The sequence below is a fragment of the Oncorhynchus gorbuscha genome, linkage group LG10 (assembly GCF_021184085.1).
Source record: "Oncorhynchus gorbuscha isolate QuinsamMale2020 ecotype Even-year linkage group LG10, OgorEven_v1.0, whole genome shotgun sequence".
Classification (NCBI taxonomy): Eukaryota; Metazoa; Chordata; class Actinopteri; order Salmoniformes; family Salmonidae; genus Oncorhynchus; species Oncorhynchus gorbuscha.
The window spans coordinates 73,294,456-73,317,620 of record NC_060182.1 but is presented as its reverse complement, the minus strand read 5'-3'; the positions used below and the strand labels follow the sequence as shown (position 1 = coordinate 73,317,620).

The 23,165-nt window shown below is 44.4% G+C and overlaps 1 protein-coding gene across 6 annotated transcripts in view; it reads right to left on the bottom strand.

Annotated features, from left to right (window-relative positions):
• LOC124046529 (serine/threonine-protein phosphatase 2A 56 kDa regulatory subunit epsilon isoform-like) overlaps positions 1-23,165 on the bottom strand; it is a 72,217-nt gene that overhangs the window by 13,883 nt on the left and 35,169 nt on the right. For all 6 annotated transcript variants that reach the window (XM_046366986.1, XM_046366984.1, XM_046366982.1 and 3 more), the window contains 5 exons: positions 11,202-11,398; positions 5,480-5,581; positions 2,649-2,741; positions 2,395-2,525; positions 2,239-2,298 (listed from right to left, as the gene is read on the bottom strand). In XM_046366986.1, coding sequence (XP_046222942.1) covers positions 2,239-2,298; positions 2,395-2,525; positions 2,649-2,741; positions 5,480-5,581; positions 11,202-11,398 — 583 coding nt within the window. The remainder of the gene's footprint in view (positions 1-2,238; positions 2,299-2,394; positions 2,526-2,648; positions 2,742-5,479; positions 5,582-11,201; positions 11,399-23,165) is intronic.

Here is a 23,165-nt window from a genome sequence, read left to right as displayed (position 1 = left end):
TATATCACTAGCCACTTTAAACAATGCTACCTTATATAATGTTACTTACCCTACATTATTCATCTCATATGCATATGTATATACTGTACTCTACATCATCGACTGCATCCTTATGTAACACATGTATCACTAGCCACTTTAACTATGCCACTTTGTTTACTTTGTCTACACACTCATCTCATATGTATATACTGTACTCGATACCATCTACTGTATGCTGCTCTGTACCATCACTCATTCATATATCCTTATGTACATGTTCCTTATCCCCTTACACTGTGTATAAGACAGTAGTTTTGGAATTGTTAGTTAGATTACTTGTTGGTTATCACTGCATTGTCGGAACTAGAAGCACAAGCATTTCGCTACACTCGCATTAACATCTGCTAACCATGTGTATGTGACAAATAAAATTTGATTTGATTTTGACAGTACGGACATTGCAAATTATTGCCCTGGCCACATCTGCAGTCCTCATGCCTCCTTGTAGCATGCCTAAGGCACATTCACGCAGATGAGCAGGGACCCTGGGCATCTTTCCTTTGGTGTTTTTCAAAGTCAGTAGAAAGGCCTCTTTATTGTCCAAAGTTCTCATAACTGTGACCTTAATTGCCTACCGTCTGTAAGCTGTTAGTGTCTTAATGACCGTTCCACAGGTGCATGTTCATTAATTGTTTTCAAAAGGCCTTCAAGGGCCGACAGAGAAGTTCTCCACTTTTTCTCCCATCCATTTATTCCCAAAGTAGTTCAATATGGTTTGCATTGCAAATGAAGGCATAAACTGCGTCAAGACACCAGCAGAGTAAGTAGACCGTTAAGTAGTAAAATAAAGGTTAATTAAAAATAAGACCTACAACACTTAACAGCACATTACTCAACACTAGTGAGACTCATGTCGCCTACGGTAGGCCTACAGTATATCTACAAATATTTTTTTTCATTTCTACATGTAGGTCTCCTGATTTAAACCCGATCAAAGTTGTTGCAACTAAAATGTAGTAGAAATAATCTGCATGTTTGCCTGGCATGGATTGTGACTCCATCTTTTTCTTCGCCCTCTCCAACTCCGCCAATGCTGCCCGACTCTCCGCCAACGACGTGACTCTCCGCCAATAATAACATTTGGAGGAATGAAGGAGTCTAAATAAAAATCTAATCTGTGAGAATATCTAAGGGGCTTTTATATAATTATAATGCAGGGTTAATAAATGGTTTGTTTAAAATAAATAACAATATTTTGGAGATGATTGTTTCAAATAACCAAAAGTGAACACGTAAAGGGTAAAAGGCCATTCTTTAACATGGGGTGAGACATTCTTAATAATTTGTAAATAAAGTCAGTTTGTTACTTAGAATGATTTCTGTTTTTAGCGGGAGAGAAACCAAAAGCTCACCACGCCTATTTTCGGAAAATCGTTAGTCCAAATGTCAAGTGAAATACCCCCATATTATTTACCAAAGTTCTCTCTCAGCTCCAGGACCAAAGATAGTTTTTGTTATTGTTGCCTGATGCAGGTCTCTAGTGCCAGAGGAGAGACTCTCAGATGGAAAACGCCTCCATTAATTGCCACAGTTTAGACTTCTGATAGAGCAGAGTTTTAGCTCCCCCTTGTGATAGTGTGGTGCAATGACAGAATGCCACAGTCTACCACAAAGGGTCACGGCATAAACTCGTAAATTTTAAAGGAAGAACCACTATAGGAGAGCAAAATAAATTTAAAAAATCACCTTAATTGAATACTGAGTCATAAAAGTGCATTGAAATTACTTAGGAACTGTGCACATTTGAGAGTTGTGTGACCACTGAGTCACCAGTTAGTCCTCTCACTCAAACCCTTGTCATTTATTTGTCTTATGTTGCACCTATTCTTATAATGTTAGTGAATGTATCCACCTATTCTTATAATGTTAGTGAATGTATCCAGAGTATTTCCAGATTTCGTTATCGACAAAAAGTACAGTAAATGTAAAATACACAGTGTAATGTTTGGATTCAGTCTTGTGTCAGGTGAACCTGTTACGTCCTCAACTTTGGTCTAATACGTTTCCCATAATATCCAAACTGTTCCTTTTCAATTGCTACCATGCTTAGGCATATTCCTTTCATATTTATTTTGTAAGAAACACTTCAATTTATCCCTATCCATATAGTCCAATTCCCACAAGTGTAAAGGGTTAAGACAGCACCTGAGAACAAAGGCATCAGAACTAACTATAAATTAATCCAGGGTCACATACCTTCCCAAGATCTCCAGTAACTCAGCAACCCCGTTAAAGTGCTCAGTCTCATAAACAAAACTTTACGAGAGAAGAGAGAGTGGATAAACGTTACTGAAACATCAGTGAAAGTACCAAAACGGTCTGAGTAGAGGAGAATGAAGAGCGCCGTCTTACCGTAGAAAAATATTATTGATCTGTTTTCGTATAAAAGCCCTCAGCCCCAGGAATTTCCCATAGATTCTGTGTAAGACTGTTTTCAGGTAGTCTCTCTCCCGAGGATCCTCACTGTCAAATAGCTCCAAGAGCTACAGAGAGCCAGGGAGAAAGAACAAAAAGAAAAAGATGAAACAACTACAAACTCCTCAAACTTGTACAACACTAGTCTACATTTTTTTAAAGTGCAGCCTCAATGTAACAGTCTCACTCACCTGTAGAACAAATTTCTGGTCTATGTACTTTTTGGCAATGCTGGGCTGGAATTCTTGACTCTCCAAGAATCGTATGAAGAACTCATACACCAGCTATGATACAGTGAAAGAAAGAGCGAGATGGAGATGTTAAGGGATGGAGATTCATAAAACAAAGGTAAGGCTATGGAGCAGAGGAGGTCAAAGGTCAGAGGCAAATCATGGGTAGGGTCACTAGTACCTTAAGTGGTAACCATGGTTACAAGAAGGCCATGGGGAGGGGCTTATGACTAGGCGGGTTAATCTCAAAATGTGGTCAAATGAACATGGCTGTTGCTTTGGAAATGTAATAAAGAAAATAAAAAACTTTTACCAGGAAGAATTTACTTGAGATAAGCATCTATTTCTTAAAATGTCTTATGGCTTGGGGGCAGTATTTTGACGTCTGGATGACAAGCATGCACAAAGTAAACTGCCTGTTACTCAGGCCCAGAAGCTAGGATATGCATATAATTGGTAGATTTGGATAGAAACACTAAAGTTTCCAAAACTGTTAAAATAATGTCTGTGACTATAACAGAACTGACATGGTAGGCGAAAACCTGAGGAAAATCCATCCAGGAAGTGGATTTTTTTTTATGTGGGTGGTTTTCAATTGAATGCCTATTGAGTATCTATTGATACTCTATTGAGTATCTATCTGGGTTAGGACCCAGATTGCAGTTCCTATGGCTTCCACTAGATGTCAGTCTTTAGACATTGTTTCAGGCTTGTTTTCTGAAAAATTAAGAAGAATGAGTCCTTTCTGTCAGTGGACTGAGGAAGCATGCAGTACTGGTTTGCGCGCGTGACCATGTGCGCGCCCTTTGTTGTTTTTCCTTTCTATTGAATACACTATTGTCCGGTTGAAATATTATTGATTATTTAGACAATTGACAACATGAGGATTAATTATCAACATCGTTTGACATGTTTCGTCAAACTTTACCATTACTATTAGGATGTATTCGTCTGCATGCTTTGACAGCCTTTGAGCCAGTGGATTACTGAACAAAACGTGCCCACAAAACTGAGTTTTTGGGATATAAAAGAGGGACTTTATCGAACAAAACATTTGTGTAGCTGGGACTCTTGTGACTGCAACCAGATTAAGCTCTTCAAAAGGTAAGTGATTCATTTTATCACCATTTCTGACTTTTGTGACTCCTTTACTTGGTTAGAAAATGTTTGTATGCTTTTGTAAGCAGGGTGCTGTCCTCAGATAATCGCATGGTATGCTTTTGCCGTAAAGCCTTTTTGAAATCTGACAAAGCGCTCTCACCACTGGTGTCCCCCAGGGCTCTGTTCTAGGCCCTCTCCTATTCTCGCTATACACCAAGTCACTTGGCTCTGTCATAACCTCACATGGTCTCTCCTATCATTGCTATGCAGACAACACACAATTAATCTTCTCCTTTCCCCCTTCTGATGACCAGGTGGCGAATCGCATCTCTGCATGTCTGGCAGACATATCAGTGCGGATGACGGATCAACACTTCAAACTGAACCTCGGCAAGACGGAGCTGCTCTTCCTCCCGGGGAAGGACTGCCCGTTCCATGATCTCGCCATCACGGTTGACAACTCCATTGTGTCCTCCTCTCGGAGCACTAAGAACCTTGGCGTGATCCTGGACAACACCCTGTAGTTCTCAACTAACATCAAGGCGGTGGCCCGTTCCTGTATGTTCATGCTCTACAACATCCGCAGAGTACGACCCTGCCTCACACAGGAAGCGGCGTAGGTCCTAATCCAGGCACTTGTCATCTCCCGTCTGGATTACTGCAACTCGCTGTTGGCTGGGCTCCCTGCCTGTGCCATTAAACCCCGACAACTCATCTAGAACGCCGCAGCCCGTCTGGTGTTCAACCTTCCCAAGTTCTCTCACGTCACCCCGCTCCTCCGCTCTCTCCACTGGCTTCCAGTTGAAGCTCGCATCCGCTACAAGACCATGGTGCTTGCCTACGGAGCTGTGAGGGGAACGGCACCTCAGTACCTCCAGTCTCTGATCAGGCCCTACACCCAAACAAGGGCACTGCGTTCATCCACCTCTGGCCTGCTCGCCTCCCTACCACTGAGGAAGTACAGTTCCCGCTCAGCCCAGTCAAAACTGTTCGCTGCTCTGGCCCCCCAATGGTGGAACAAACTCCCTCACGACGCCAGGACAGCGGAGTCAATCACCACCTTCCGGAGACACCTGAAACCCCACCTCTTTAAGGAATATCTAGGATAGGATAAAGTAATCCTTCTCACCCCCCCCTCCCCTTTAAGATTTAGATGCACTATTGTAAAGTGACTGTTCCACTGGATGTCATAAGGTGAATGCACCAATTTGTAAGTCGCTCTGGATAAGAGCGTCTGCTAAATGACTTAAATGTAAATGTAAATGATTAACAAGAAATTCATCTTTAAGCTGTTGTATAACACTTGAATTTTTATGAATGTTTATTATGACTATTTCTGTATTTTGAATTTGGCCCTCTGCAATTTCACCGGATGTTGTCGAGGTGGTTGGCTAGCGGCACGTCTGCGCCAGAGGGGTTAAGGAGGCAGAGCAGCAGTTCCAAAGAAACGGTGGTGAGAGAATGAGCACCTGACAATAGACCCGTAATAAAATCTTACTAAATCAGGGACCGAGAAACAGTACACGCTCAACACCAGCTCAAATGTCCACATACAAATGAACATTATATCAAAAATAGCTATGACACCAGGAAGGTTCTCATGGAGGGGGGGGGGGGGAACTCTGTCTCCAATTGAAGACAGAACGAATACTCACAAAAACTTATACATCAATTCTAGCCTATGCTGTTACCTGTAAGTGCGGCCATGAGGCCTCGAGTGTGGGTTCATCCTCCTCTGGGTCAAACTCACTACTGTCCGTGGGCGGAAGGGTCCGGAATATGTTGTAAGACACCTGGAAGACAGGGTAAAGGGGTAAATCAAAAGATTTCAAAATCCACTGATTTCACTGGAAACTAAGGCAATTGACACAGAGTAATATAACAGTTTTATAGCCAACTCAGGCACTTCAATACGGATGTGAAACCAAAATGTTGACCAATGAGCATTGTTCTTGTCAACTAGCTAAATGAAATTGAATACAAATAGAAAATTCCCCACCTACCATCCGTCACTCCCACTTCCTGAAGATCGGGACTTCCTTCCCCCACACCTTAAGTAGGCTCACCTGATTCCAATCAAGGTGGTTACCTGATTGAATTGTTTTGATAAGTTTTTAAATTAAGTTTATAGTCCTCTGAAGTACATCTCCCTTCAATGGATGTGTTATTGACCAAGTTTATCCTCTCTCCTTTATACCTACGCATTTGGTGTCAACTTTCTATAGAGTTTTACATGGTTTGACATGTTAGCCAAGTGTTGGTCCCAAATTACTTTTGCTCAAATAAAATATCCCGGAAATGTTCCATATGCAAAACTTATTTCTCAAAAATCTTGTGCACAAATTTGTTTACATCCCTGTTAGTGAGCATTTCTCCTTTGCCAAGATATTCCATCCGATTAAACACCACGATCATTACACAGGTGCACCTTGTGCTGGGAGCAATAAAAGGTCACTAAAATGTGCAGTTTTATCACAAAATACAATGTCACAGATGTGTCAAGTTAAAGGCTCCAATTGGCATGCTGACTGCAGGAATATCCACCAGAACTGTTGCCAGAGGATGGAATGTTAAATTCTCTACATAAGCCGCCTCCAAAATTGTTTTAGAGCCTTGCAAACTCACCAGACATGCTACCCATTGAGGAGTGGTACAATATTCAACAGGCCAAAATCAACAGCCTGATCAACTATGCGAAGGAGATGTCGCACTGAACGAGGCAAATGCTCGTCACACCAGATACGGACAAGTTCTGCTCCACCCTCGCCTTCTTTTTTTTAAGGTATCCGTGACCAACACTGTATTCCCAGTGATGTGAAATCCATAGACTAGAGCATAATGAAAAATCAAATCTAAATAGTTATTGGTCACATACACATGGTTAGCAGATGTTATTTGAATGTAGCGAAATGCTTGTACTTCTAGTTCCGACAGTGCAGCAATATCAACAAGTTATCTAACAGTTCCACAACTACCTAATACACACACATCTAGGTAAAAGGGTGGAATAAGAATATGTACATATAAAAATATGGATGAGCAATGACCGAGCAGCATAGGCAAGACGCAATAGATGGTATAAAATACAGTATATAAATGTGGGATAAGTAATGCAAGATACATAAACATAATTAAAGTGGCATTAATGAAGTGACTAGTGATCCATTTGTTAGAGTGGCTAATCATTTCAAGTCTATGTAGGAAGCAGCCTCTCTGTGTTAGTGATGGCTGTTTAACAGTCTGATGGCCTTCAGATAGAAGCTGTTTCTCAGTCTCTTTGATGCACCTGTACTGACCTCGCCTTCTGGATGATAGCGGGGTGAACAGGCAGTGGCTCAGGTGGTTGTTGTCCTTGATGATCTTTATGCCCTTCATCTGACATCAGGTGCTATAGGTGTCCTGGAGGGCAGGTAGTTTGCCCCCGGTGATGCCTTGTGCAGACCACACCACCCTCTGGAGAGCAATACGATAGTGGGCGATGCAGTTGCCATACAGGAAGCTCTCAATTGTGCATCTGTAAAAGTTAGTGAGGGTTTTTGGGTGTCAAGACATTTCTTCAGCCTCCTGAGGTTGAAGAGGCGCTGTTGCGCCTTCACCACACTGTATGTGTGGGTGGACTATTTCAGTTTGTCCGTGATGTGTACGCTGAGGAACTTAACTTTCCACTGCTGTCCCTTCAATGTGGATAGGGGGGTGCTCCCTCTGCTGTTTCCTGAAGTCCACAACCTTTGTTTTGTTGACGTTGAGTGAGGTTGTTTTCCTGACACCACACTCCGAGTGACCTCACCTCCTCCCTACAGTCTGTCTTGTCGTTGTTGGTGATGAAGCCTTGTCACGAGAATGTTCAATCCCAATGATAATAACTATTAATCAATAGCTTTGACCAATCCCCGAGGTCTGTAAAACCATGGGTTTAATAATAATTAGTCAAAGACTCAGCTTATGCAAAAGGTCAGTACAATTTATTCACGAGAACGTTCTGAAGTCCACAATACAAAGACATCCATTTTATAGCGGCGCACATACTTCCACAATACTTCTACAATACAATTCCACAATACTTCCTGTCATCCCCAAGATTAGGGAGGCCGTGAGAAGTACTCCCTGCCCTCTCCCAAATCTGTGGCCCCTAGCCAAGGTCGGCACCGAATTTTGCTCAGACAGTCTGATTAAGATACTATAAACAATATATTGTACAGATATTGTTTTACCCTAATTCTGACTAAAACTACACACATCATTAATTACAATTTTACTGACTATAATCAATTTCGTACAATTATATGGTTTCAGGGTGGAATATTCTAATCATTAATTTAAACAAATTCTATTATCAAGCCTACTACTGTGTCTGCAAACTTGATAATTGAGTTGGAGTTGTGCATGGCCCCGCAGTCATGGGTGAACAGGGAGTACAGAAAAGGGCTTAGCACACACCGTTGTGGGGCCTCAGTGTTGAGGGTCAGCGAAGTGGAGATGTTGTTTCCTACCTTCACCACCTGGGGGCGGCCAGTCATGAAGTCCAGGACCGAATCGCACAGGGCGGGGTTGAGACCCAGGGCCTCCACCTTAATGAGCATGGAGGGTACTATGGTGTTGAATGCTGAGCTGTACTCAATGAACAGCATTCTTACATAGGTATTCCTCTTGTCCAGATGGGATAGGGAAGTGTGCAGTGTGATGGCGATTGCATCGTCTGTGGACCTATTGCGGCGGTATGCAAATTGCAGTAGGTCTAGGGTGGCAGGTAAGGTGTGAGCTGTCGTCAATGAACAGCATTCCTACATAGGTATTGCTCTTGTCCAGATGGGATAGGACGGCCTATTGGATTAGTGGGTCTAGGGTGGCAGGTAAGGTGGAGTTGAAATGATCCTTGACTAGTCTCTCAAAGCAATTTGTGATAACAGAAGTTAGTGCTACGGGGCAAGTCATTCAGTTCAGTTACCTTTGCCTTCTTGGGTACATGGCCACCATTGTTCATCTTGAAGCATGTGGGGACAGCAGACTGGGATAGGGAGAGATTGAATGTCCATAAACACACCAGCCAGCTGGTCTGCGCATGCTCTGAGGACACGGCTAGGGATGCCGTCTGGGCAGTCAGCCTTGTTAGGGTTAACATACTTAAAATGTCTTATTCACGTCCGCCACGAAGGAGGAGAGCCCACCGTCCTTGGTAGCGGACCACTTCGGTGGCATGGTGTTATCCTCAAAGCGGGCAAAGTTGTTTAGTTTGTCTGGAAGCATGGCAGTGTCCGTGACGTGACTGATTTTCTTTTTGTAGTCTTTGATTGTCTGTATACCCTGCCGTATACGTGTCTGAGCCATTGAATTGCGACTCCACATTGTCCCTATACTGACATTTCACTTGTTTGATTGCCTTGCGGAATGAATAACCACATTGTTTGTATTCGGCCATATTCCTGGTGGTCTTTCTTTTAAATTTTTTCTATTTAAATTTTTACCCCTTTTTCTCCCCAATTTCGTGGTATCCAATTGTTTTTAGTAGCTACTATCTTACAACTCCCGTATGGGCTCGGGAGAGACGAAGGTTTAAAGTCATGCGTCCTCCGATACACAACCCAACCACGCCGCACTGCTTCTTAACACAGCGCGAATCCAACCCGGAAGCCAGCCGCACCAATGTGTCGGAGGAAACACAGTGCACCTGGCAACCTTGGTTAGCGTGCACTGCGCCCGGCCCGCCACAGGAGTCGGTGGTGCGCGATGAGACAAAGACATCCCTACCAGCCAAGCCCTCCCTAACCCGGACAACGCTAGGCCAATTGTGCGTCGCCCCACGGACCTCCCGGTCGCGGCCGGTTACGACAGAGCCTGGGCGCGAACCCAGAGTCTCTGATGGCACAGCTGGCGCTGCAGTACAGCGCCCTTAACCACTGCGCCACCTGGGAGGCCCTGGTCATCTTTCCATGGTTAAATGCGGTGGTTTACCAATGCCACCATCTGTCCAATGTTTCTGGTTAGGGTAGATTTTAATAGTCACAGTGGGTACAACATCTGATGCACTTCCTTAAACTCACTCACAGAATCAGCGTATAAATCTATTATTCTCGGAGGCTACCCGGGAACATATCCCAGTCCACTTGATCAAAACATTCTTGAAGCGTGGATTCTGATTGGTCAGACCAGCGTTGAATGGTCCTGGTCACAGGTGTGCATCCTATTTGAGTTTCTGCCTATAGGAGGGGAGAAGCAAAATGGAGTTGTGGTCAGATTTGCTGAACGGAGGGCGGGGGGAGGGCCTTGTATGCATCACAGAAGTTAGAGTAGCATTGATCGTGTTTTGCCAGCCTGGGTACTACAATCAATATGATCTCAAATTTTCTTTGTTAAAATCCCCAACTACAATAAATGAAACCTCAGGGTACATAGTTTCCAGTTTGTGTGTAGTTCCTTGAGGGCCGTCGTGGTATCGGCTTGAGGGGGACATACACGTCTGTGACAATAACCGACGAGAATTGTCTTGGGAGATAATGCGGTCGGCATTTGAGCGTAAGGAATTCTTGGTCAGGTGAACAAAATGACTTGAGTTCCTGTATGTTACAATCACATCAATAGTCGTTAATCATCCCGGTGGCTGTACAGACTCCCGACAGCATGTCCTCAGAAAGTATGTTACAGAGTATGTTACAATCCCGGATGTCTTTCTGGAAAGCAACCCTTGCCCTAATTTCATCTACCTTGTAATCTAGAGACTGGACATTAGCGAGTAATATACTTGGAAGCTGTGGGTGGTACGTGCGCCTCCGAAGTCTGACCAGAAAGACGCTCCGTCTACCTCTTCTGCGGCGACGTTGTTTTGGGTCAGCCTCTGGAATCAGTTAGAATGCCTTGGGTGGTTTGAACAAGATATACATTTTGGGAAAGTTGTATTCCTGGTAAATTGACGTCGCTCTGATATCCAATAGTTCTTCCCGGCTGTATGTAATAACACTAAAGATTATCTGGGCTAACAATTTAAGAAATACATAAACTAAATACTGCATAGTTTCCTAAGGACTAGAAGCGAGGTGACCCTCTCTGTCGGCGCCATCTTCCCTTATAAGAGTCAACTGACTGATTTCCTTATGAACTGTAACTCAGTAAAATCTTTGAAATTTTTGCATGTTGCGTTTATTTTTCTTCAGTGTAGTGATCCTTTGTATATATTTGATGTTGAACTGGCATCTATTCCGTATTATTTACTCCCAGAATACTAGGCTAGCAACCATCATATCCGATTACATCCCGTTTCTAAATAAATGGTAAACTAGGAGATGGGTCCTAGTGTTCTTACAGACTACTCTGAAGCTGAGGAGTCTGTAAAAACCAGAAACCCTCCAGTATTTTACAAACTAAGATTGCAGCGTGGCTAGGAGTCAGTTTACTTTAAGGCACAATGTGTTGTGGCCTCACCATTTTGACAACCTCCGGGTAGGCCTGTTCTGTCAGGTAGCCCCTGCTGACGGTGACATAGTCCACCAGTTCGTTGAGCGTGGAGCGCTTGTACTCTTTCATCTTTAGGTCAGACAGCGTGTCCATGAAGTCAAAAACAGTACAGCACTGTTGCAGCTTCTTCAGGAACAGCTCCGGCTGCTCCGGCGCTGGCACGTCTACACACATAGGGAGAGAACGAGAAACGGTCAGTAGAGGCCTACTAGTAAAGGGAGACTTCTAGTGGAGAGGGGGAGGACAACATTGGAGTAGAGATGGAGAGTGAATGAGGAAAGGAAAATGTGAATTTAAGGACCTTCACTTGTTAATTTTTTATATATTCACCCTGATGAACCAATCCAACTAACTCAGTCTTCCATGATTACGTAAGAGAGGCAACGGACCACACAAACCTACAGGTCCCTCATTACTGCAGCATGTCACTGTAGTCAGATTACTGTGGATGTTGCTCACGCTGTTAACAGCGTAGTACAGGTAGAAGCGCAAAGACCATACATACAATACATATCAGAGGAACCTGATCCAGACATGAAATAGCTTCCATCAGAGACCAGTTTGCACAAGATCTTAAAATCCAGGCTGTGTGTACTTGTACTTACGGTATATCTATATAGTCAGTCAGCGCCTGCAGTTTAAACAGGTGGTATAAAAAGTGGTAAAAGTGACCTCATCACAGGCCATCCCTAAGAATAAGTATCTACACTAAACTATCTATGGTCTTCTCAGCCAAGCATCTGTCAACATGGCATAACACAGGGCAATACAGGTAACTGCCAAAATAAAGGCAAACCCAACATAGTGTCTGAAAAGGTTGTTGGGCCACCAGAACAGCTTCAATGTGCCTTGGCATAGATTCTAAGAGTGTCTGGAACTCTATTGGAGGGATGTGACACCATTATTCAATGAGAAATTCCATAATTTGGTGTTTTGTTGATGGTGGTGGAAAACGCTCCAGAATCTCGCATGTGTTCAATTGGGTTGATCTGGTGACTAACACACCACTTTAAAGCCCCTATGCTCCTTTCAAGACCCCTCTTTCAAAGTCACAAGATCTCTTCTAGACACGGTAGCCAAACTAAATGGGCAAATGGGCATTTTTACATGGCCAAAAACATGATGGGATGTTAATTGCTTAATTAACTCAGGAACCACACCAACTCCACCATGCTGCAGCTCCTTACCAAGAGGGGCCGAGCCCAGGGACCAAGATGTGGCCATCAGAGGAAGGCCACACGCCCACCAAGACTGTGCGTTAGTGTGCACGCGCATTCTTATAACCCTAACATTACTCCTATTATTGATCCTTTGCTCTCTCATGATTGGCTCACGGTCTGCTTCACTCGGTCTGATTGGTCTAGAGAAGGTCCACTTGGTCCTGATTGACACACTGATGTCACTGGCTGCCATGGAGACTGTTGGCAAGGTGAAGAGGGCAGCGGAGGCAGAGCAGATGGGGAGGGGATCCATGGAATAACACCCTCTTTTGGGTTAACCAGGTAAGACCAGAGCACAACCAGGTCATTCTAGAACATTCTAGTACACAAACTGGTCATTGTAAATTACAACCATCGTACTGTTAACGTGATTGTCTCGCTCTCTATCTGCAGTTAAATCAGAAGTTGAGAGCGAGCACTGAGGATGAGGAGACTCCAACCTGCACAGACTTACAGCCTGTTAAACCAACAGTTTGTGTGTGTACACTAAGGTTGAATGGCAAAAACCCAGATACTGAGATTTTACCGGCCAAAACCAGTCCCTTTTCCCAGGATAAATAACTGCGAGAAACCCGTAAATAATTAGTCATACCGAGCAAAAATAAATGCAACAACTTTACTGAGTTACAGTTCATATAAGGAAATCAATTTAAATAAATTAATTAGACCCTTATCTATGGATGTCACATGACCCCCCAAAAGGGCTTTATTACAAGCAGAAATACTCCTCAGTTTCATAAGCTGCCCGGGTGACTGGTCTCAGACAATCCCGCAGGTGAAGAAGCCGGATGTGGAGGTCCCTGGGCTGGCGTGGTTACACATGGTCTGCAATTGTGAGGCCGGTTGGAAGTACTGACACATTCTCTAATAAAGACGTTGGACGCGGCTTATGGAAAATAAATTACCATTAAATTCTCTGGTAAGAGCTGTGGTGGACATTCCTGCAATCAGCATGCCAACTGCACGCTCCCTCAAAACTTTAAACATCTGTGGCATTGTGTTGTGTAACAAAACTGCACATTTTAGAGTGGCCTTTATTGTCCCCTGTGCAATGATCCTGCTGTCAAATAAAGCTTCTTGATATATGTCTCACTTGTCAGGTGGATGGATTATCTTGACAAAGGAGAAACGCTCACTAACAGGGATGTAAAGAAATTTGCAAAGAATGAGAAATCCTTTTTCTGCATATGGAACCTTTTGAGCTCTTATTTCAGCTCATGAAACCAACACTTATGTTGCGTTTATATTTTTGTTCAGGATATAAGAACAGCATGGCGTGAAATGATATGAAATGTTTAAATATGGCTTCTCTGCGGCCTCTGCATGATGAACCATCAAAGTTCAGGGTGGGAACAGACAGCCCATCTCAAATTGGAGCGCAGTTCACAGTGCATGTAGATCTATCATATCATGGTAACTTTTTTACTTGTCATAGTTAGGCCTACATTTGCTACAGCATAGTCTATAATATAAAGACTGAATGCGTGTCTAATTTACCCATCTCCATCTGGCTTGAGCAGTCACTTTATTTTTGAACACAGCCTCACTCGAATATCGTTGCTTTAAAATAAGTGCACGCGCAAGCACTCCCCTTCAATTCCATTCAGACAACAAAATAGATAATCCTGTTCTAGATTCAGTGTCAAACGTTTAGACACTACTCATTCAAGGGTTTCTTTATTTTTTAACATATGGAATCATGTAGTAACTAAAAAAAAAGTTAAATAAATCTAAAAATATTTTATATTTGAGATTCTTCAAAGTAGCCACCCTTTGTCTTAATGACAGCTTTTCACACACTTTGCAGTCTCTCAACCAGCTTCAAGAGGAATGCTTTTCCAACCTTATTGAAGGAGTTCCCACATATGCTGAGCACTTGTTGGATTGTTTTCCTTCACTCTGCAGTCCAACTCATCACAAACCAAAGCACCCCCACACTTCTTCCTCCATGCTTCACAGAGGGAACCACATATGTGGAGATCATCCATTCACCTACTCTGCATCACAAAGACACATCAGTTGGAAACAAATCTCTCAAATTTGGTTTCATCAGACCAAACATATATGATATAGGCTACTGCACATGAACTGTAATACTGTATTGAATTATATGGGCTGGAATTACAGCGTTGAAACCATGATAAAGCAGGGAGAGAACATGGGATTCTGATGCAGCACATGCAGCCTACAAAGTTACAAGTATAGGCTTGTGAATTACATTGACATGTTGAAGTATACGGCCTATTTGTATAATTGGTAGGCTGATATATTTCCCTAATGTTATAAGCCTATTTGGCTCTTTCGCTCTCGTTGCTTCATTCCTTCCTCGCTTTCAACGGTTAAATTATATCAAGTTTGTCCTTAATCATTCTATTGACATCCATATTATAGTACTAGAATTAGATGCAGAAGGCTTTCACTTCTCTTCACGAAGATTGAATGGTTATGGGTGTGAAATTAACTGCTGTAGCCTACTGCCAGTGCGAGTTCGCTCTTCTTTCAAACTGCCCGTGATTTCTATTGGCTGCTATATTTAAAATTCCACCAACAAGAGCTTGGGTACCTCTTCAAATAGTCTAAGAAATGTTTTTTTTTAAATGTCCAGAGATGCTAGTCTAACTTTTCATGCATGGGACTCTAAAAGCCAAGGAGTGTTTTTTTAAGGGAAGATGCCAGTGGAGCACAGGTATGGGCATATTACGCAAGAGGCAATGTTTGATTTTTATGCATATCCCATCTTTAATTAGCTAAATATGTGGCTTATACTGCATTGAATGGATTATCTGAAAGAGGTAGGCCAGGACATCAATCTAAAAATATTGTATTAACACACAGTGCCCATTGTTCCCATTGTTGTCCGTAATAGTTTGCAAGCCCTGCCACATCCGACAAGCGTCGGAGCCATTGTAGTAGGATTGCATTTTTGTCCTGTATTTACACTTTGCCTGTTTGATGTTTGTCTGAGGGCATAGCGGAATTTCTAATAAGCATCCGGGCTAGAGCCCCACTCTTTCAAAGCGGCAGCTCTACCCTTTAGCTCAGTGCAGATGTTGCCTGTTATCCATGGCTTCTGGTCAAGGTATGTACGTACGGTGACTGTGGGGACAACGCCATCGATGCACTTATTGTTGAAGGTGACTGATGTGGTGTACTCCTCAATGCAAACAATGTGAAATAACACAAAGTGGCACAATTGGTTAGGAGCCCGTAAAATGGCAGCCATCTCCTCCGGTACCATTCTGTCAGGACGGAACTGATGTTGGGCGATTAGGCTTGCAGTTGGCATTCAAATCAAATATTATTGTCACATAACATATTTAGGAGATGTTATTGCGGGTGTAGGAAAATGCTTGTGTTCCTAGCGCCAACAGTGGATCTAACAATTTACAACAGAATACAAATCTAAAAGAATGAAATAAAAAAATTTCGGAGTGGTATTGACCAAAATACAGTAGAATACAGTATATACATATGAAATCATTTTAATTATGTAAACATTAAAGTGACCAGCGATTCCATGTCTATATACATATGGCAGCAGCCTCTAGGGTGCAGTGTTGAGTAACCTCGTGGAAGCCAGCTAGGGATGGCTTTTTAACAGTATGTTGGCCTTGATAGACTAAAACAGCTTCTTAGTCCCAGCTTTGATGCACATGTCCTGAACTCACATTCTGGGTGACAGCAGGGTGAACAAGCCGTTGCTCGAGTGGTTGATGTCCTTGCCGATCTTCTTGCCTTCCTGTGACATCCAGGTGCTGTAGGTGTCCTGGAGGGCAGGTTGTTTGTCCCCGGTGATGCGTTGGGCGCAACACCCTCTGTAGAGTCCTGCGTTCACTAGTAATTACTATCAAAGACTTGTTCTTATTCTGTCGGTATCGATAGTCTAAGAGTTTAACTTCTTGACGCTACCCACCCATAATTGTCATCAACAACCGCTGAATTGCATAGCGCCACATTCAAATATTACAAAAAATATTTATATTCATGAAATCACAAGTGCAATATAACAAAACACAGTTTAGCATTTTGTTAATCCACCTGTCGTCTCAGATTTTGAAAATATGCTTTACATAGAAAGCAATCCAAGCGTTTGTGTAAATGTATCGATCACTAGACAAAACATTATGAACACCTAGCATCAAAGGAGCATGGTCACGAAAATCAGAAAAGCAATAAATTAAATCGCTTACCTTTGATGATCGCAAGCAAAACTCATGCGAATAACCAGCTATTCACCGACGCAATGTTATCTTTCTTGCTTATTTTTCAAAATAAAAGCCTGAAACTATGTCTAAAGACTGTTGACACCTTGAGGAAGCGATAGGAAAAAGAATCTGGTTGATATCCCTTTAAATAGAGCGAAGGCAGGCTATGGAACATGGAGCTTACAAAATAGAAGCCACTTCCTGGTTTGATTTTCCTCAGGTTTTGCTTGCAATATCAGTTCTGTTATACTCACAAACAATATTTAGACCGTTTTGGAAACTTTAGAGTGTTTGCTATCCCAATCTGTCAATTATATGCATATTCTAGCATATGGGCCTGAGAAATAGGCCGTTTACATTGGGAATGTTATTTTTTCAAACATTAAAAATTGTGCCCCCGAGGTCTCCCGGGTGGCACAGTGGTTATGCTGTGCCATCAGAGACTCCGGGTTCGCGCCCAGGCTCTGTCGTAACCGGCCGCGACCAGGAGGTCAGTGGGGCGACGCACAATTAGCCTAGCGTCGTCCGCATCAGGGAGGGCTTGGCTGGTAGGGATGTTCTTATCTTATCGCGCACCAGCGACCCCTGTGGCGGGCTGGGCGCAGTGCGCGCTAACCAAGGTTGCCAGGTGCACGGAGTTTCCTCCGACACATTGGTGTGGCTGGCTTCTGGGTTGGATGTGCGCTGTGTTAAGAAGCAGTACGGCTTGGTTGGGTTTTGTATCGGAGGTCGCATGACCTTCAACCTTTGTCTCTCCCGAGCCAGTACGGGAGTTGTAGCGATGAGACAAGATAGTAGCTACTAAAAACAATTGGATACCACGAAAATTGGGGAGAAAGAGAGGTAAAAATTCACACAATTTACATGTTTTTTTAGTATTATTTTTTTTACAAAAGTGCCCCCTAGCTGAAAGTAAGTAAGTTAATTTATTGATAAGGTGACGGGGAACCATATTTGGAAGCTTTCTGCCGTGTTTGAGAAGTCAAAGCCCCTAGGATGAGTTCTGTACCGCTGCCATCATGATTTCCTTTCTCTCCTCGGCCCGTCTGCTCCTCTCCTATCTTCTCCAAGCAGAGCAGGCAGGCCCCTTGCCCTAAAAACACTCAAGACTCAACACAGCCTATAACCTTAACATGCTGTTTCAGAGCCAGTACTGTTCTTCCTTCCTTCAGACAAATGTTGTTCATTTGCACAATGTATCTGGTTCACTTTCATGTAAAATGTCCAAACTCATCACAAATTACATTCGGTAGCTTCAGCAACAAACAAAAAAGTATTCTCATTGGCAACGGCGTTCATTTTCAGCAAACGTGTAAATAGTTATCTGAACATAAGATTCAGACAAACTGAACAAGTTCCACAGACATGTGACTAACAAATTTAATCATGTGTCTTTGAACAAAGGGGGGTGTCAAAATCAAAAGTCAGTATCTGACTGACATCAGATTGACATATGACATCAGATTTGCCAGTTCTTGCTGTGAGATGTAACCCCACTCTTCCACCAAGTTCTCTGACATTTCTGGGGAGGAATGGCCCTATCCCTCACCCGCTGATCCAACAGGTCCCAGGCGTGCTCAATGGGATTGAGATCCGGGCTTTTTGCTGGCCATGGCAGAACACTGACATTCCTGTCTTGCAGGAAATCATGCACAGAACAAGCAGTATGGCCATGTCAGGATGAGCCTGCAGGAAGGGTACCACATGGAGGAGAATGTCTTCCCTCTAACGCACAGCATTGAGATTGCAATGACAGCAAGCTCAGTCCGATTATGCCGTGACACACCGCCCAGACCAAGACTGACCCTCCACCTCGATCCCACTCCAGAGTACAAGCTTCGGTGTAACGCTCATTCCTTTGACGATAAACGTCAAGCCGACCATCACCCCTGGTGAGACAAAACCACGTTGACTGTGAAGAGCACTTTTTGCCAATCCTGTCTGGTCCAGCGACGATGGGTTTGTGCCCATATGCGACGTTGTAGCCGGTGATGTCTGGTGTGGACCTGAATTACAACAGGTCTACACAAGCCCTTAGTCCAGCCTCTCTCAGCCTATTGCAGACAGTCTGAGCACTGATGGTGGGATTGTGCATTCCTGGTGTAACTCGGGCAGTTGTTGTTGCCATCCTGTACCTGTCCCACAGGTGTGATGTTCGGATGTACCGATCCTGTGCAGGTGATGTTACACATGGTCTGCCACTGCGAGGACGATCAGCTGTCCATCCTGTCTCCCTGTAGCGCGGTCTTAGGCATCTCACAGTACGGATATTGCAATTTATTAATTGGCCACATCTGCAGTCCTCATGACTCCTTGCAGCATGCCTAAGGCACATTCACAAAGATGAGCAGAGATCCTGGGAATCTTTCTTTTGGTGTCTTTCAGTCAGTAGAAAGGACTCTTTAGTGTCCTAAGTTTTTATAACTGTGACCTTAAATGCCTACCGTCTAAGCTGCTAGAATCTTATTGACCGTTCCACAGGTGCATGTTCATTAATTGTTTATTGAACAAGCATAGGAAACTGTGTTTAAACCCTTTACAATGAAGATCTTAAGTTATTTGGATTTGTATGAACTCTTTGAAAGACAGGGTCCTGAAAAAGGGACGTTTCTTTTATAGCTGAGCTTATGTATAACTTTATGAGCTGTATTGCCTGTCTTTGCAATTTGATTATTTTTGTTTTCACTCATTAGCACATTTAGATAGCAGCCTACATGGAATTGCACTATTAGTTGTGTTAATTTCGTTAGCATTCTGGTAACAGATGCCCAATGGTATTTTTTGCATTTTGTATTATGCCGGTCATATCGTATATCCCAGGATGAGAGGACGGTATTAAAACATATAAATAAATAATACAATCAGGAAACCACCCAAACCTACTGCTCTACACCTTCTCTATTCATATACTTATTTTCCACCATAAATTTGCTAATAAATTCATATTTTTTTTCCCTTATTTGGTCTGTCATAGTTGAAGTGTACCTATGATGAAAATTACAAATTACCTCTCATCTTTTTAAGTGGGAGAACTTGCACAATTGGTGGCTGACTAAATACTTTTTTGCCCCACTGTACCTTCCATGTCTATACACTGATGTACAACAGGTCAGCCACCAAGGGGAGACTCGTCAATGGAGACTCATCCAACCGTATGGACTAACATCATGATGCCACAAGGGAGCTTGCTTCCAGATGATGGTGGGTGCAGTACCAGAGTTGCCGGTACCTCTCCTAGTTGGACAGGAATGTCCGCTGTTCAAAGCCCTATGGGGGCACGAGCTGAAGAAAAAGATACGAGCAAGCCTAAGAAGAGAGCAGGGACGACCCATCGCCTGTACGGCCCAGAAGCAATCAGTTGACCAACCTGTATCTACGGGTCCGGAGTCAGAAGGAGTTCAACCTCCCGCTCCTCGATTCCGAGGGGCCAGTCGAGACACCCGCTGGGGGCCAACTGAGGGGACACTTCGGATCTGAACTTGAAAGCCGCCGCAGCCCAAGGGATAGCAGTGGATGGACAGCTACTTCTGGGGGTGAGTGACTGGCGATACACCCATTTCCAAATCAAGAATAACCTTTTGTATCAGGTGTCGCACTAACAGGGGGAACTTCGAGGGGTTTTTGTTGCTGCCCCGACGGTACATGGGAACTGTTCTTCAGCTGCCCCACACCCACCTGTTTGGGGCGAACCTGGGAATGGAGAAGACCCGGGAAGGGATCGCCGCCCGGTTACACTGGCCCGGGATGAAGAGGGCTGTGGAAGACTACTGTCGCAGTGTCAACTCATTGCCCCAAAAGCACACATCTGAAACCCACTGGTCCACCTACCGATCATCGGGGTGCCCTTTGAATGTATCGCCATGGACATAGTGGGACCCTTGGTAAAAACAGCACAAGGACACCGGTGCATCCTGGTGATAGTAGATTATGCCACCAGGTATCCCGGGGCTATTCCCCTACGGGCAGCAGTATAGCAAGGGAATCGCCCAGGAGCTGTTCCACCTCTTTTGCTGGGTGGGCATCCCGAACGAGATCCTGACAGACCAAGGTACTGAGTTTATGTCCCGCCTAATGAAAGATGTCCGGATCTGCAGGAGAGCACACACCTCTGTCTTTCACCCGCAGACGGATGGGCTTGTCGAGCAGTTCAATAAAAACGCTCAAACAAATGCTGCGGAAGGTCATCGAGCAGGGCGGAAAGAACTGGGACCAGATACTACCCCACCTAATGTTCTCAATCCGAGAAGTACCCCAGCCCTCCACTGGATATTCCCCTTTCGAACGCCTACTGGACCTCACCAAGGAGGTGTGGGAAGCCCAACCAACCCCCTTATGCAGCGTGGTAGGGCATGTGGAGACGATGAGGGAGCGGATGACAGCCATATGGCCAGTGGTAAGGGAACCTATGGAGAAGGCCCAACACGCCCAAGCCTACAAATCGGGGAACCCAGCCCCGAGAATTCCAGGTGGGAGAAGGGTGTTGGTCTTAATCCCCACGGCCGAAAGTAAGTTCCTGGCAACATGGGACGGGCCATACGAGGTGACAGAAGCTGGCACCTGTCAATTACCGCGTACGGCAGCTAGGGAGACGGAAACCAGATTTACCACGTGAACCTATTGAAGAAGTGGCACGAGAGGACAGCCTTGGCCGTGTTATGGTCGTGACCCAGGAAGCCAACGATACCAGTGGTGGCCCCGAGCAATGAGGACCTAAACCCGGTCCAGAAGCAAGCGCTCAGGGAGCTCATCGATCGGAACATGGCGGTGTTCTACGAGAAGCCCCGGCCCGAGGAAACGGTACGAAAACATCCATATCAGATTCCGGAGGCACAAAGGAAGGCCGTGAAACAAGAAGTGGAGGCTATTCTGAGGATGGGGGTAGTTGAAGAGTCCCACAGTGCATGGGGCAGCCCCATCGTGTTGGTGCCCAAAACGGACGGTAGCCTGCGCTTCTGTAATGAATTCCGGGGTGTGAATGACATCAGCTTGTTCTACGCCTACCCCATGCCAATGGTGGGTGAACTCAAATCGACCGATTGGGAAAGGCCCGGTACATGACCAAAGGATATTGGCAGGTACCGTTGACAGACTCCTCCCGGGAGAAGACAGCGTTTCCGACACCAGACGGACTATATCAGTACCTGGTGCTCCAGTTCGGTCTCCACGGAGCCCCACCCACATTCCAGCGCCTGATGGACAAAGTACTTCGACCCCACAAGTAGTACGCAGCGGCCTACTTGGATATCATCATCATCCACAGCCAAGGTTGGGAAGAGCACCTGACGCACCTCCAGGTGGTGTTGGACGAGCTCAGGCAAGCCGGGTTGGCAGCGAACCCCAAGAAATGCAAAACTGGGGTTCAAGGAGGTAGAGTACCTGGGGTATTTGATCGGACGGGGGAACGTCCCTTCTTGTCCCTTCAACGCTTCTCTTTTTCTGTTGTGCACAGGTCAGGGGCGAAGCATGGAAACGCGGATTACCTGTCGAGAAGGAAGACACGTCGCACCGACGACAGCCCCCTCCCCGACTGGTCGAGAACATCACGAGGCAATGGCTCCCTCTGTTGGACGTGCCAGGTCTTGACGGGCTCTCCGGCCAGGACTAATTGGGGCTGATCGTGGTTGGTGGGTAATCAAGGGCTGATTGCTCACCAGCTGTACGAGTCCCATAAAGCTGCCAGAAGGGTAAGGACTGGGGGAAGAAAGGTGACTTCCGTATAGTTGGAGACGGTGCCCGAGCTAACAGGAGGGAGTTCCGTTTTTGTGCCTGACAGGATACAGCAAGACCCAGAGCCCAGAAGACTGTATCCCGGAGAGGGTCTCATGGGGGAGACCTATCCTTTTCTTTTGATTTATTATTTAATAAACACCCTTGAAACAGAGCTAATCCTACTCTGTCCGTGTCTGATCTGTGTAAACGTCTTGACCAAACCCCCTGGTCTGCCACAACACACAACAACACACACACACAATCATACAGTGACTTCAAAGTATACCCCTTTGACTTATTCCACATTGTGTTAGCCTGAATTCAAAATTGATTAAATAGATTTGTTCTACCCATCTACAAAGTGAAAACATGCTTTAAGATATTTTTGCACATTTATTGGAAATGAAATACAGAAATCTAATTTACACAAGTATTCACACCCCTGAATCAATACTCTATAGAAGCACCTTTGGCAGCGATTACAGCTGAGAGTATTGATTAGAGACTTACCAAGAGCTTTCCACACCTGGATCATGCAACATTTTCCCTTATCCTTTTCAAAATTCTTCAAGCGCTGTCAAATAGGTTGTTGATCGATGCTTGACAACCATTTCAGGTCTTGTTCTAGATTTTTGGGTGGATTTAAGTCAAAATTAACTCTGCCACCTAGGAACATTCACTGTCTTCTTGGTAAGCAACTGCATTTGGCCTGGTTTTAGGTTATTGTCTGGCTGAAAGATGAATTAATCTCCCAGTGTCTGGTGGAAAGCAGACAACCAGGTTTACGTCTAGGATTT